Source organism: Charadrius vociferus, unplaced genomic scaffold, assembly GCF_000708025.1.
Source record: "Charadrius vociferus isolate BGI_N301 unplaced genomic scaffold, ASM70802v2 scaffold118, whole genome shotgun sequence".
NCBI lineage: Eukaryota > Metazoa > Chordata > Aves > Charadriiformes > Charadriidae > Charadrius > Charadrius vociferus.
The window spans coordinates 575570-589261 of NW_009649846.1; the positions used below are offsets into that span (position 1 = coordinate 575570).

The window sequence follows — 13692 nt, forward strand, 5'->3', positions numbered from 1 at the left end:
CCATTTTACCTTGAAGGCTTGCATGCAGGTCCTGAAAATATCTTCCAGAGTTCTTTATCTGTTACAACAAGGTTTCCTTGGATCATAGCTCCGAGTAGCCCAAAGCTCTCTACTTCAATTTGCTGGAAACTTACGCTACGAATAGTAAGTGACCAAATCTTTGCCCAGGTTCTCTGGAGCTCCAATTTGTGGCTGCTCTTCAAATCGGTTTTCTGGTTTTGACACAAAGCTACCTCTGTAAGACACTTCAGTACATATGGGGTCCTTTCTCCTCGGCGCTGCTGAGGCAGTAACTGGTGAAGCACACTGAGTAAGGGAGGCAGCTCACTGTTAGGAAGACTCATGGGATACTTTGATATTAACTGAGTTGTAATCTGTAACCTTGAAAACACAAAGTGAAACAATTAATATCAAACATACATAAATTTGCCTCTTTGAAAGTAAATGAACAAACAAAGCATCCTCTGATTGTCATTTCACATTTAGACTTTCCAGTATTGAGCTGATTTGTTTACTATCAAACGTTAAAGATTCAATATTTCCACTGTTTTTACTTGAAAAGTCTGCTTGTCTAGCCTCAATATCAATACTAATTTCTTACAAGCTCGGTTCACTAATTTCTGACCACAAGGGAAGAAAATTTCAGGCAAGAAAATTATTTTTCTCCTTCTTCTGGACTAGCCTGTTGTACACTCTGACCCAGGGAGCGACCTCAAGGGTGAAATTACATAACCAGGAAACAATACATCATCAACAACATCTCCACAGATAAGAAAAATAACATTTTGTTCATTTGATAAATTTTAAGCTGGGGATGGTAAGTTGGAAGGGTTTTGCTCACAGCAATGGATGCAGCTCTACTCAAGTGAGTAAATTACAGTACTCACAGTATTTCTTGAAGATTGCCCCCTCTACACAGAATGGCGTGTTAGCTTCTCAATCAGATCCTAAATAGCCACTTTGCCTCAATACTGTGAAGCAACAAACACACACACACACACACAAACCTGCTGCCCCAGCTCAGGACCCAATTCAGAAGCCGCTACGCTGTTCTGGAATCCTGTACAGCAGTTTCACAGAAAACTCAGAAAGACAGAAAGGAACAGGAACAGCAAAAAACATCCCATGTAATCCCTTTTAGCTAAAATTAGTCAACATTATTTGGCTGAGGACTGTAACTGCTAAGTTCTGGAAAAATCTAGCTGTGGTCTTTTGACAACGACCTGACTCCCTGCTACGCTCTCTGGTACAGAGTCCTTCTGTGGCAGTCGGTGGATGAAGATGTGTAGCTATACCTCCAGTTCAGAAGTCCATCATGTCAAAGAAAATACCCTTCCTCAGGGTCCAAGCTGAGGTGCCAGACCTTGCACTGCAGCAGTTCTTCGGCCAGGTATTATGGCAAACTGTGTGAACTAGTCCAGAATGGCCAGACTGCTAATGGCTGCTGTCCTGCGACGCAGCCAGCTTAAGACAGCAGTAAATCTCACACTAATTTCCTAATACTCATAAGCTGGATCACACACACACAACACTTACAGAATGACTGGTAATACCTAGCATAAAAGATAGGTTAAAAAAACAGGGGCAGTAGTATCTTATAGACTACAATACAGTTTACTAGACCTCCTTTGTTATTTCTTAGGAAACCAAAGATAAAAAGGTTTTAAAGCAAGAGAGCCAAGAACACTACTCACTACTTCCCAAATGCTGTAAGAATTTAAGCTTATTGCTTAGATATATAATTACAGCATGTGCAGGCACCTAATTTGAAAGCACAACATATTCAGGAGAACACTTAAATGTAAAAAGATGTCCGTAGTGATGTTTGTTTCATGTAAAGATGTTATTACCAAGGTATGACATCAAAGTCCTTCTGTGATCTCTGCAGGTTGTCTCGAATTAGTTCCCAGCCTAGTTCAATCCTCCTGCGCTTGCTTGATACTGTTTCATCACTGGGCTCTCTTTGGGAAATGGTATACGGCTGGGTAATTTCCAGAACTTTGGTATCCTCTGTAAAAACCTTTTATAAAGAAAGATTAAAAGGTATGTACATAAAAAAAACCCAGTAGTATTTACAGGAAAACTGAAATGTCAAACTAAACTGGTCCATTTTTTACTGTGTATAAAGCCTCTTAAAAGGCAACCAGCATTATTCTTTATTAAAACAGAATCTCTGCTTATAGTCTAATAAGCAGCACTAGTAAAATCTAGTATAATTTAGGAGTCCACACATTTCTAAGCTGCACAAAAGTTAACAACTAAACACAATAGAACACAGACAATAGGTACTAATACTTCAGTAAACGATTTTGAGGAAACATTAAAGCAATATTACTTTAAAAAGCAAAACATACAACACAGTAAATATAGTCAACTTTATGTTCCACTAAAAATGTTACCTGATGACAAATATCAGCCATTAACTCAATCAAATTTTCCTTTACAGCAATATTACGTGAGCCTGAAGAATACTTTCCTCTACTACTGATGTGATTTATTTCATTCACCAGCAGGTCATATAGGTTATGTAAGATACTTTGCCATTTTGTTGAGTCATATGCACCTGTACATGCAAAAACAATAAAAAGATAACATGTGCCACCCACCTGAAACACTATGTAAACCTACCTAGACATCACAAAATACAGCCAAAATCAGAGTAAAGCATACGAAGCCTAACAAATGCAGGCCTGCAAAACAAGTCTTACAATGAAGAATTAATAAAGTAAAAAAGTTAAGAGAGAATTTAATCTGTGTATACAAGTAATTGGGGTAGGAACAAAGTTTCTAATAAATAATGCTTTAGCTAACTGGAAAGACTACAATGAAGTGCAATGGACAAATTCAGACTAATTATAAACTCTTTGCCATTTGTAGATAAAGGAAAAAAAAATAATCTTTTTAAAAAGAGGATACTATAACTGAAATAGGTCATGACAGACAAATACAATTACTGGGTAATGTTCTCTGACCAGTTTTATACAATAAGTCATACTCAGACCACAGCAGTAATTTCTGGGCTTAAATAAACCTGGTAATCTAAACCGTTATTTCCCTTCCCCAAAGACCTTGTGCTTTGATTTAGTAATTAAAATAACCTTTTGATTAAAAAAAAACAGTCAACCTTTACAGAACTTAATATTCTATTAGTGCATACAATTTCAAAACTCATTTTCAGTTTCACTCAATATTAACCTATAGCATAAAACTACTGACAAGTAATCACCACTCCCATTAATGTTTCCAAGACTCAGTATCAAAATTCAGAAAGTTGGCAGAATAATTCGAACAATCATACACAGCGACAGGAAAAAAAAAAAGGGAGCTTTTTATTGTACCTTTTCCTTGAGTTTTTGCACCCTTTGGATGATGAACATGAACTTGGAGACGAAATAACTCAATTATTGATTCCTTCAGGGAATCCTTTGGTCTATACTGAGTCCATATATAAAGCACTGTAGGCAAAATTTCTTCCCCTATTTTACAAATCCGTATGCGACAGTTAACAGCAAACTTATTGCAGAAGATATTCATTGCTCCAACAATATGATCCAGGCCCGCAGTATTCTTCTCCTGCCTGCAACATAAACCAAATGCTCAAACTTCCAGAAGAAATAATCTTATTTCAATTCACAGGAATTGTTTAAATGTAAATACTAGCAAGTAACTATATTCAGAATATTATCTGCCTAACAAATGCAGAAGTTATTAATATTTTAAAGAATTTATTAAATTGGTGTTCAAAGACAGAACAACAAAATATGTCTAAGGAAGCATTACCTGCTACTACTCCAGTCTAATCTCAAATACTTAAAATGAGTTGTTGTCTAAAAGTAGGTATTAGCATACAAAAGGAGCACTTGCAACATACCTTGCACACTGCATTGCTTTTGTAAAGAACATAAACATATCGGAACTCAACCCATCAGTTTGGAAGCAGTACCCTCTCATAAGCGTGTGAATTATCCTAGCCACCAAGACTCTATTTATCTTCCCAGATGGTCTGAGGTATAATTGGCCATACAGAATCAGCAACTCTGCAAATGTATTAAAAAAAGTATATAATGGATATATATGTTATAAATATACAAATATATATAAAAAACATATATATTACAGGGGATTACATAAAAATGCTTGAAGGAAAATGTTACATTAAATGTACAGAAATCACCACTCTGAATTCAGTGGCATGACATTATTCACAAAAGTTAAATGTGGAAAAAAAATAAAGCGTGGTCTTGTCTACACTGTAAGTAAAGTTATATTTGCTCTGAGCTGGGATATGATCTGCTTTGTACTACACGTACAAAGTAACCACAGCCACACGATCAACTTTCACAACTAATTCCACACTCAACTTCTACTCTACGTTGATTGCTCAGCACAGTGGGCTCCGCTTGCTGCAAATTACACAGTAAAAGTACTCAGAAACCCTTTACAGCCACACATAAATTAACAAAGAATTTGGTGCAGCAGGAACAGGTCAACAGATTGGAACAGTTGGTACCGAGGCTCCCCATCTTTCCATTACATGCAGCTCAGCTAGTTCACTCCAGCCTGCGGACCAATACATCCGAGCTTTGCATTGACAAGTTTTTTGAAACAAAGACCTCTTCCACAGATTTTTCCTTTCTTATCTCAAGGCCCATTTAGGAATCATCACACTGCCTCATACAAATCACGGGAGCACATTACTGATCCAACCATCACCGTCAGTTAACATGACACATACAAAAGCCTTGCTGCTATTTCATTTATGCCACCTATAAATGACATGATAGTGTCCCTCAGTACACCAATGCACAATATCCGCTGCAAAGAACCACAGCAGGAAGAAATATTGATTCAGTCCTATGACCTCAGCAGCTGTTCTGGGACAACACCTTGAATGAATGGACATCCACCTCTCAGGCCTCCTTTTCTCTGAGTAAAATTATAGGTAGAATGATCTTTTGGGAACCCCAGCCACTATGACTACATTGTTCACAGTCAAACAGACATGAGCTCAGACCTGTTGTATCATACAGTCCTTGGGATGCAGAACAGCCAGTTACTGTAATGAGTAAATCTCTGTTGGTCTAACAATGCCACCAGTGCACAGACTTCTCCAATGTACTCCAAGAATTATAAACAAGCATTAAGGTGGAGTTCCTAAAAAAGGTTATGAAAACCTTTACAAAGCTCATATATCCCTCCTTTAATAACAGCAGCTTGTTCCATTTAATGGATTTAAATCTGACTTCCTCTAGATTTATGGCCTTCAGTCCTGCCTCACTTCAGTAATGAAATTCCACTGTGCCCTTTACGATGTAATGTCAAAATTTATTCTGTCACACTTCTAGCTTCTGTCCATACACAAACAGACTCAGCTAAATTCCATGTTCATAAACTACCTAACTATCACGCAACAATTCCCAGAGGCTCCTCATGCAACCTGTACGTACCCTTGCAGTGACACTCGGCCTCAGTTTTCCTTTTCTGTCGCCTTCAATATCCGCCTTCAACATCCCTGGCTTCTTGTCCCATTGCCTACCCTCAGTTCTACCTGAGTACTCAGTTCTTCTTCAGATGCCTTTCCTGTTTACTGCTCCGAACTCCATCCTCCCTGATCAGTCCCTGCCTTCGCGTTCTGCTCCAACCTGCAGGCTGACAGCCCTTTGTCATCTACCCCCTTCACTGGCTCCTAGTCTCAGCTTTCCTATACAGTTCCAGCTTCCCATTCAATCTTCAACCTCCAGTCCTACCTCCACAGTCAAACAGTACCAACTTCTTTAATTTCTCAGATCCCATCCTCAGGCTCTCCGATTACCCAACCACATCCTCCATCCTGAATGTTTCCATTTTAGTTGCTCTGATTTCCCAGCCTTCAGCAGGTTTTTCTGTCTCCTCCTTCGCTCCCAGTATCACCAGATTCCTCTTCTGAGTTCTTTGCAGGTTTAATTTCTATTCTGTAGTTAAGTGACTCTCTTCCAGCTACAGAGCGGAGTATTTTCTCATAAAACGCTTTTCAGAAATCCAAACTCTGACTTCAAAGCACTACACTATGCAAATGAAGATGGTATCTCTACAGAATCGCACATGCAACATCCAACAAACTACACTGTAAAACTTCTAATAGTTTTTTTTTTCCAAATTACTGTTCTATTGCATCAACAAATGAAAACACACGAGTTGACATCTTACTATGTATCAGAGGATTCAAAATACATAAACTTCTTCTCCAAGCTAAATAAGTTAACTGTCTTTGAGTCAAAACGAATCCTCTGAAAAGTGAAAAATTACATTTGCACTTCCACTCAGTTCAGGTTGCATGCTATGTGATTACCCAACTTTTTAATCTATTTTTGTCTATTTAAATCTTAAGCTCTCTAGTTATTTTCTTTATATGCAATATGTGCATATAACAACAGTGACTCAATGGGTTTTTAGGGCCTTCATAAGGCAACAAAACTCAGGTAATAGAATTCAAGAGTAATACATTAACTATATCAAAACTATACCAGCCAATACCTAATAACTTGCAAACAACTGCACACCAACACCAGTTTTCCAGCACACACATTCCATGCATTTGTGATACATGTGGAGAACATGCAAACATAACCGGATTGTATATAAGTACGTATGTTTCAGCAAGCAATAGACAAACAGTAGGCAGAAAGAAAAAAATCAGTTCCTAATGTTTGCTGCTTTGTTTATTTCAACTGTAAGCCTTCAAGGCTGATGCTATTTTACTCCATGTTTTGTGTAATACCTCACACAACAGGGCATCAAACAAATTAAAATGTACCTAAACATACTTCAATAACAGGAAAAGACACATATAAGTAGGCTTAAAAATGTTACCTGACCACTGCTGCTGGGATATCTCACACCAATATTTCCTTACTGAGAGGATATCTTTTAGGAGTATACTACTACAGTCAGACCCATAAGCAGCACAACTTGTTGGATCTCTTACAATTTCCATGACGTAAGTCAGAAGTTCCTGACATTTCAGTCTGGGTCCTCCTACGTGAAAAAACAACGTGAAACTGTGATTAACCCAAAGCGTGCCAAACAAATCTGGAATTAATTGACTGCAAATGTTTACTTAAACATCAAAAAAACCCACTGCAGTTCAGAAACAGTTCCACTAGGAATCATCTTCTTAAACCAACTGTTTCTAAGAAAGAAATAACTTATGAGAGGATACATCAGTTATATACACATTGACTCATCAGAAAATGGCACTGCAAGTGTCAACAAGGACAGAGAAGGAAAACAAGGAACTGATTCACATGAAGATATTTACACTGTAAATACCTGGAAGAGCGCAAGATGAAACCGACCCTGGTAATTTACTTCACAGTAAAAATTTAAAATTTAAAGCAAAGCACCAAAACAAAACAGTAATTCTATAAGAATACATGTAACTGACTTTTATTAGCACATCTGATGAAATATTTGACCAAACTTCCAACTTCTTGCATCTTTTTCTGTCTGGTAGTTTGGGTTGAAGCAGACACATTTGGTTTTGTCAGCTGCAGGTTTTTCATTTCTTTTTGGAAATATTTCTGCAAGACACTTCAAAAATAAGAGAGATATTAATCAAGGATCTGCACATTTATGACTAAAGTAAAATAGGTAAATATTTTAGCCTAGAATGTCAGTGCTCCTTGTTCTTACAATTCTAATTATCAAAGACTAAAACCAACTGAAATATATTACAGTCTAAGCCTGATCAAAATAATCTATAAAAGGAGCTGTTCATTTCAAAGACAATCCAGAAGCAACTTGAACAGGAACCACACTTTCCTTTAAACTTTGCATAATGCTAAGCATACAATTCATAATTAGGGAAAAAAAACAATGTTAAGTCTTTTTATTTATGCTACAACATTATCCAACAAAATAAAATGAAGTACTTGTCATTGGTTTTATTGGGGAAAACCTTCAAGTCCTATTTCTCCATTATTTAAAATTAACATATAGATTAGATTTTACATCTAAGAATAGACTAAACTTGTCACTGGCTTTATCACTGGCAATTACTGTAAATTTTCTGGCCTGCTATTTGTATTCAGTCTCTTATTTTTGTATTCCTCCTCTGTATTTCTAATATATTATTTGCCATCTCAAAAGCAACATACAAAATTTATCAAATTCCTCTTAAAATATTTTTGGTACAGCTATGAAACAAGAACTATTCCAATGCTGTCCAACTAAAAAACATACTGGAAAGCTGACCAGACACCAGCCTACGAAAACTAATGCTTCAGATGCACTTTCAACATGAAATTTAACACTGATCCCAGCTGCTCTAAGAACTTATCACACTCGTGCTCAGTCCAATCTTGTAGTACACCTAAAGCAGATTATATCAAAAATGGGCCTCTACAAACCTCAGCACAGCTTCTTTAATTCACAAGCCACAGTAATACTGTGTCTTGAAGAGCTCAGTAACACAAAGAATTTTAATGAGCTACCTATAATCTACATATGAACTATACGTTGAAAATCAGATGCAGAAGATAATTTTCAATAAATAAAGTAACAATTATTTTTGCAAGGTAAAATGATCACCCAATTAACAGTTTCCTAACAGTTAAGTTTTCTGTATGTGGTAAGTGTTGCATTTTTGGCTATTGTAAATTTATCTCCTTTAGAGACCAACATAAGTAATTTCTCGTTTACAAGCTGACAAGAAGTCTAAAGCATTAAAAAGCATTAGCATTAAAATAGGCCAAATAAATAAAAGAGTGACGTTCCATGTAAGAAAATTGCAACCATTCACACAGACCAAAAAAAAGAAACTACCTAAATACAGCATCCCAGTTGAGTTGCTTTCCTTGTTTAGAATCAGAATTCCGGTCCAGCTGGAGAACTGTTTCAGAATCACGGAGAAGTCGCTTGAAATTTTCAATTTCCTTCTGAAAATGTATTTCAATAAAAAGAATTATTAATGATTTCCTTCATTGCTAATTGAGGCACACACAGCAAAAGAAAAGTTGTTACCCTTCGCTCCGTAGCTTTCTCATTTTCAAGGCGACGACAACAAATGAGCAGATCATGTAATGCAAGACTCATGGTTCAGTTTAATGCAAGTGTCGTTTATATCTGCAAAGAGAAGAAAAGGATAAAACAGCAATTATTTTATTTAACACAGAGCCAAATCAACCAGTCCAAAAATCGAGAATGCAATGTATTCAAAATCCAGTATCAAAGACAATCATAGTGTTATTTTGCTGAAAAGCTCATTGGTCTCTTGAGTTAGACTTACAGGCCATAAGACTGAAGCAGTCTCAGCTTGAGAATGTGGTCTATTCCCACAGGCAACAGTAAAGAATAACAGCAGAGACCCCCTTCGCATGACTCTGACTTCCTCCCTTTTTATGAGGGATAAGAGTAGAGTTGGTCAGATAATATGGTGCGCAATTATGATAAGATCCAAATGCCGCAGAGCTGAATACATTCAGGCAAACAGCACTAACTTTCCATAGCTTGCTGTCACCAGTAGCTGCCTTAACCTGATGCTGCCAGGAGGAGGTGGCAATTGAAAACTCTTCCTCTCTCGCATCCTACATTTTCACAGGTATGCACTATCATATTGACAAATCCCTCTGGACTCAACATGTCAAAGGATGCTCAAGCATCAATCATAAGACGAAACAACTTTTCCCTCCTGTGAGCACTTAAAATTATGCTTCACCTCCTTCAACGGAGGTTGGAATTAGCATTTCTGCATTTCTGGTTTACATAAAGTTATGCTCAAGCAGATCATGACACCGACATACTATGCAACTTCCATGCTTCTCCTTTTACCCCTGCAAAGCAGCTGCTATCTGAAATGGACAGATAAGGCAAGTGGGAAGTAACTCCAAGCATATGCTGCTCAGGTGGCAATAAGCAGTTGAGAACGGGCGTTCACAATGCACAGCACTGCACCTTGAGCCCGTTAGAATATAAGAATATCCACTTTAGACAAGTAAAACTTTAAATATCTACTGTCTTAGAGTATATTTATTTCCTTCAGCTTCAATCAAGATCAAGCTGGGACTAGGTACGATCAGAAATACGGTGACCGATCAGGCATGTATGAAAAGGAAAACGTGGGAAGCATGAAAGTTGGCTGTACTGGACTGAACTGATTTAAACGCGGTAGTGTTCCCCTACTAACTTGCTGCTTTTGCTGAAAAAGAAGCTGAAATGAAGATGCAACTTTTTAAAAACTAATGGCTTCTAAAATGCTGACGGGCCGCGAAGTGGTTGACTGAGAACCATGGCAACACGTGCCGGATGTCGTAGGGACTGGGTACCAACAGGGAAGCAGTCAGTCCTCTCCGCTGTACTTTGCGGTATTTCAACTGCCGTAATAACAGCGAAGAATTCCCAAGACTGAGTCCATCTACTATTCCTCCTCCTCGTTCTCCCACTATCATCTTACGACTGCTCTCATCCCCTATAAAAATTACACAGGGCAAGGAAGGAACACACAAAAGAAGATTAAAACGAAAAAAAAAAAAAAAAACAGTAGAGCAGAATATGGGAGACGTTCACAGCTGGTAAAACCACTACAGCAGGAACTAGAGGTTTGATAAAACTAGCATATCATTTACTTAATGAACTTAATATTTTGCAGTACAAAGGGATTCTTGACTAACAGTAAAAAACATCTCAAAAGGCCTGGCAGTATGAAATTATATAATGATATGGATATAGAGGAATAAAGAAGTTATTGGAGTCATGATTTATATAGCCTTAATTTTTGCATAGACAAAATGCTTTATATATGCTGGAGTCCACTTATAAACTGAGACAACATGCCACAAAAAGGTTTCATATGGACAAACTTCCAATAAATGCTCCCCTGTGTTTAGTTTGTTACTATACTATGACTCAACACATACAGATGAGTTATAAAAGTCAGATATATAGTGGAAGAAGGATGAATGAACACATAGAAAAAAATTATACACCAAAACATAGATTCAGCACATGGGGATGGATCTGATGTTTACTCTGCGTTTACTTACATATGCAGTTGCAGTAAGCATAAAAGACAGTTTGATCAAAATGTTTTACATTTGCATTGAATTTCAATAAATTCACTCAAACTCACTCCTTGACCTTCCTGGTTATTTCTTGTTCATCTATGGTTACTATTTCTTAATCCAGTTACTATTTAAAATGAAGAAACATTATTGGGGTTTCTTGCAGTTCTTGTCTCCTAGCAACAGAATTTCTTCTTAAATTGACCCTTGTCATTTTCTGTGGATTTTATAAAGCTCACGTGGTCTTCTTACAGAATTCCGATATATCTTAGTACTAAGTCAATTTGTATGTTTGAATTTTTATCAAAAGATTAAGATAGTTCCTGAATTGGTCAAATTACTGTAACATGAGGTGTAACGAAAACTTAGCTCTTTACCACATTAGAAACTACCGTTTCTCTGCAATTTCAGATCAGGTCAGGTCAGCTTAATTTAAGACCCTGATTCTTGGTCTCGGTCTGGAGAGGACTTCTGGGCCTCTGGAGCCGCCGCGGGCGCAGGGCAGCCCGCCGGGCCGGGCCGCCTCCGTGGGGGTGGTCGGGCCCGGGGCGGGTTCACGAAACTGGTGGGTTTTGGTGTCCACCTGCAGCGAGATGCCTGGTGAGTGGGGTGTAATAAGGTATGCGAGTGCAGGAGGAATACAGGGGTGATCCAAAATGCCAGAGGAGGCTGGGTTAAGGTTCAGCCCGTTGCTCTTTCCGTTCCAGTCTCTGTCACCTGTGAGGTGGGACTGGGAGCGGGGGGTTTGCTCAGTGTCTGTGGAAGGGGCAGAGTAAGCGTTCTTCAGGATGTCGGCAGGAGACGGTGAATTTTTTAAACGACTTTATGCTTTGAGTTATTTGGATACTGCCGAAGATAAACACAAATGGATGGTAATCAAAAATATGACCCACATATTTAAGAGCCACACGTAAGCATGTGTAGGTGCAGGCTGTCAGGATTTGCTGGCAGCTGGCGTTGTGAGGTTCAGTTTTCAGTTGTCCACAATTTTTTTTGAATCCAAAGCCATTAAGGCTTTTCTTCAGTATTCCTCCAGCACAGTTTATTTTTAAATACGGCCTGAAATGTTTCTTGGTCCTGTCTTGAGAAGTGAGGCTAGTAAGCGATTTCAGTGCTTTTATTATTGTGACGTAATTGAGGATTTTTAGGAACTGCATGCTCTGCAAAAGAAGATTTAAAATCATACAAGGGAGATCTCTCACTGTACTTTTCTATTAAAAAATTGGTTAAGTTACAAGTTTGTCTTACATGCCAACCAGAGACTTGCAGACATAGTAGACAATCTTGGCAACGTCATGGGTGCTACGGATGAGCCGTCCTATCTTGTGTCTGTTGTGGCACGGTGCGTGCATCATACCCAGAAAACTTCCGAGCAACCTAAGGTTCTAGGACAGGATATTCCTTGTAGCCATTTCTGTCTTCTAATAGGGATTCCTCTTCCATGAGGCACCTGAGAATTTGGGTGGATAAACAGGCTTCCTAGTGCAGCTCTTCTTCCAGCTTCACCACCACCGCCTTTAGCTAAGTCTTTCTGGTGCTGTGAAGGTTGATGAATATTGGTTTAAGAAACAAAACTAAAATGATGAGCTCACCCATAGAAAAATACAGAGGAAAATGTATCTTTTTCTAATTAATATAAGAGTGAATGTGTATGATGAGTTAGACATGTGTCGTTACGTTTCTTAAGATAGAACGAAATATTTACTCATTCCTAGATCAGAAGATAACGTACCTTTTGTACTTTTAGTTTGGTTTTGGCGATGTTAAAGATTGTGTACTGTTATGTTGTTATACAGTGTGTGCACAAGCAGTTCAGTTGCGCAGAAGGTCTTAATTCAGGCATTTTTAAACTTTGGAATGCCTTATTTTACAGGAAATTGGTGTATGTGCTTGTATGCAAGCATTCAGACATCCCTTGCAATACTGTAGGAGTAGGTTCCAGAAAGAAAACTCGCAACTTTTTATGTAAATGTCCAGATGATTTTGGTTGTAAGAACAGCAATACTAGCACATAACAAAGCTCCAGCTAGCCTGATAGCCCATCTTCCATCCTGGCCAGCAGTCGGTGGTATAGGGGATAGGAATAAGACTAGCATATAATTGTGTTTCCCAAAATACACTTTCAGCTTCCAACAGTTTGTGGCTTGAGAGTTTTCTAACAAAATACATTTGAAAAATATATCGTAAAATACCCTTTCCACAGGTACCACTAACATTTTCTGTTGAATAGATCGGCTTATGCATCGTGATTAAACTCACAGTGGTTATTCCCAAACTGTCTAATTTTCAAGCTTGCTTATTTGTTGAAGACCTGAATAAGGGCTTATGTGTCTGAAATACTATCTTTTTTTCCAGTTATACCCAGGTCCACTGGAGGATACTTGTCTTCATGCAGACTTAAAGGCCACGTTTTTCTATAGGCATGCCTGAACTGAGGTGGACCGTCTTAGGGGTCCAATGAAATACATATGCTAACATACATATATTCTGCATTGTATAATTAGGCACATGTTTTATCCTTTCTTTAAAACATTGCATGTTCAGTTCTGCTACAAGCAAGAAAGAAGAGACATTTTCTTTTGTGATTCTTTGTTCTAGAATCCTTCAATTAGATTGGTCTGTTTCTATCTTTTCATGTTATGAGTACTGAAGATTA

The 13692-nt window shown here is 38.0% G+C and overlaps 1 protein-coding gene across 1 annotated transcript in view; it reads right to left on the reverse strand.

Annotated features, from left to right (window-relative positions):
* ATM (ATM serine/threonine kinase) overlaps positions 1 to 9072 on the reverse strand; it is a 69657-nt gene extending 60585 nt beyond the window's left edge. The window contains 9 exon segments of the mRNA XM_009890923.1: positions 10 to 381; positions 1851 to 2020; positions 2400 to 2563; positions 3339 to 3577; positions 3872 to 4037; positions 6850 to 7014; positions 7424 to 7569; positions 8803 to 8915; positions 9001 to 9072. Of these exon segments, the coding sequence (XP_009889225.1) occupies positions 10 to 381; positions 1851 to 2020; positions 2400 to 2563; positions 3339 to 3577; positions 3872 to 4037; positions 6850 to 7014; positions 7424 to 7569; positions 8803 to 8915; positions 9001 to 9072 (1607 nt within the window).
* Positions 9073 to 13692: the final 4620 nt, after the last annotated feature.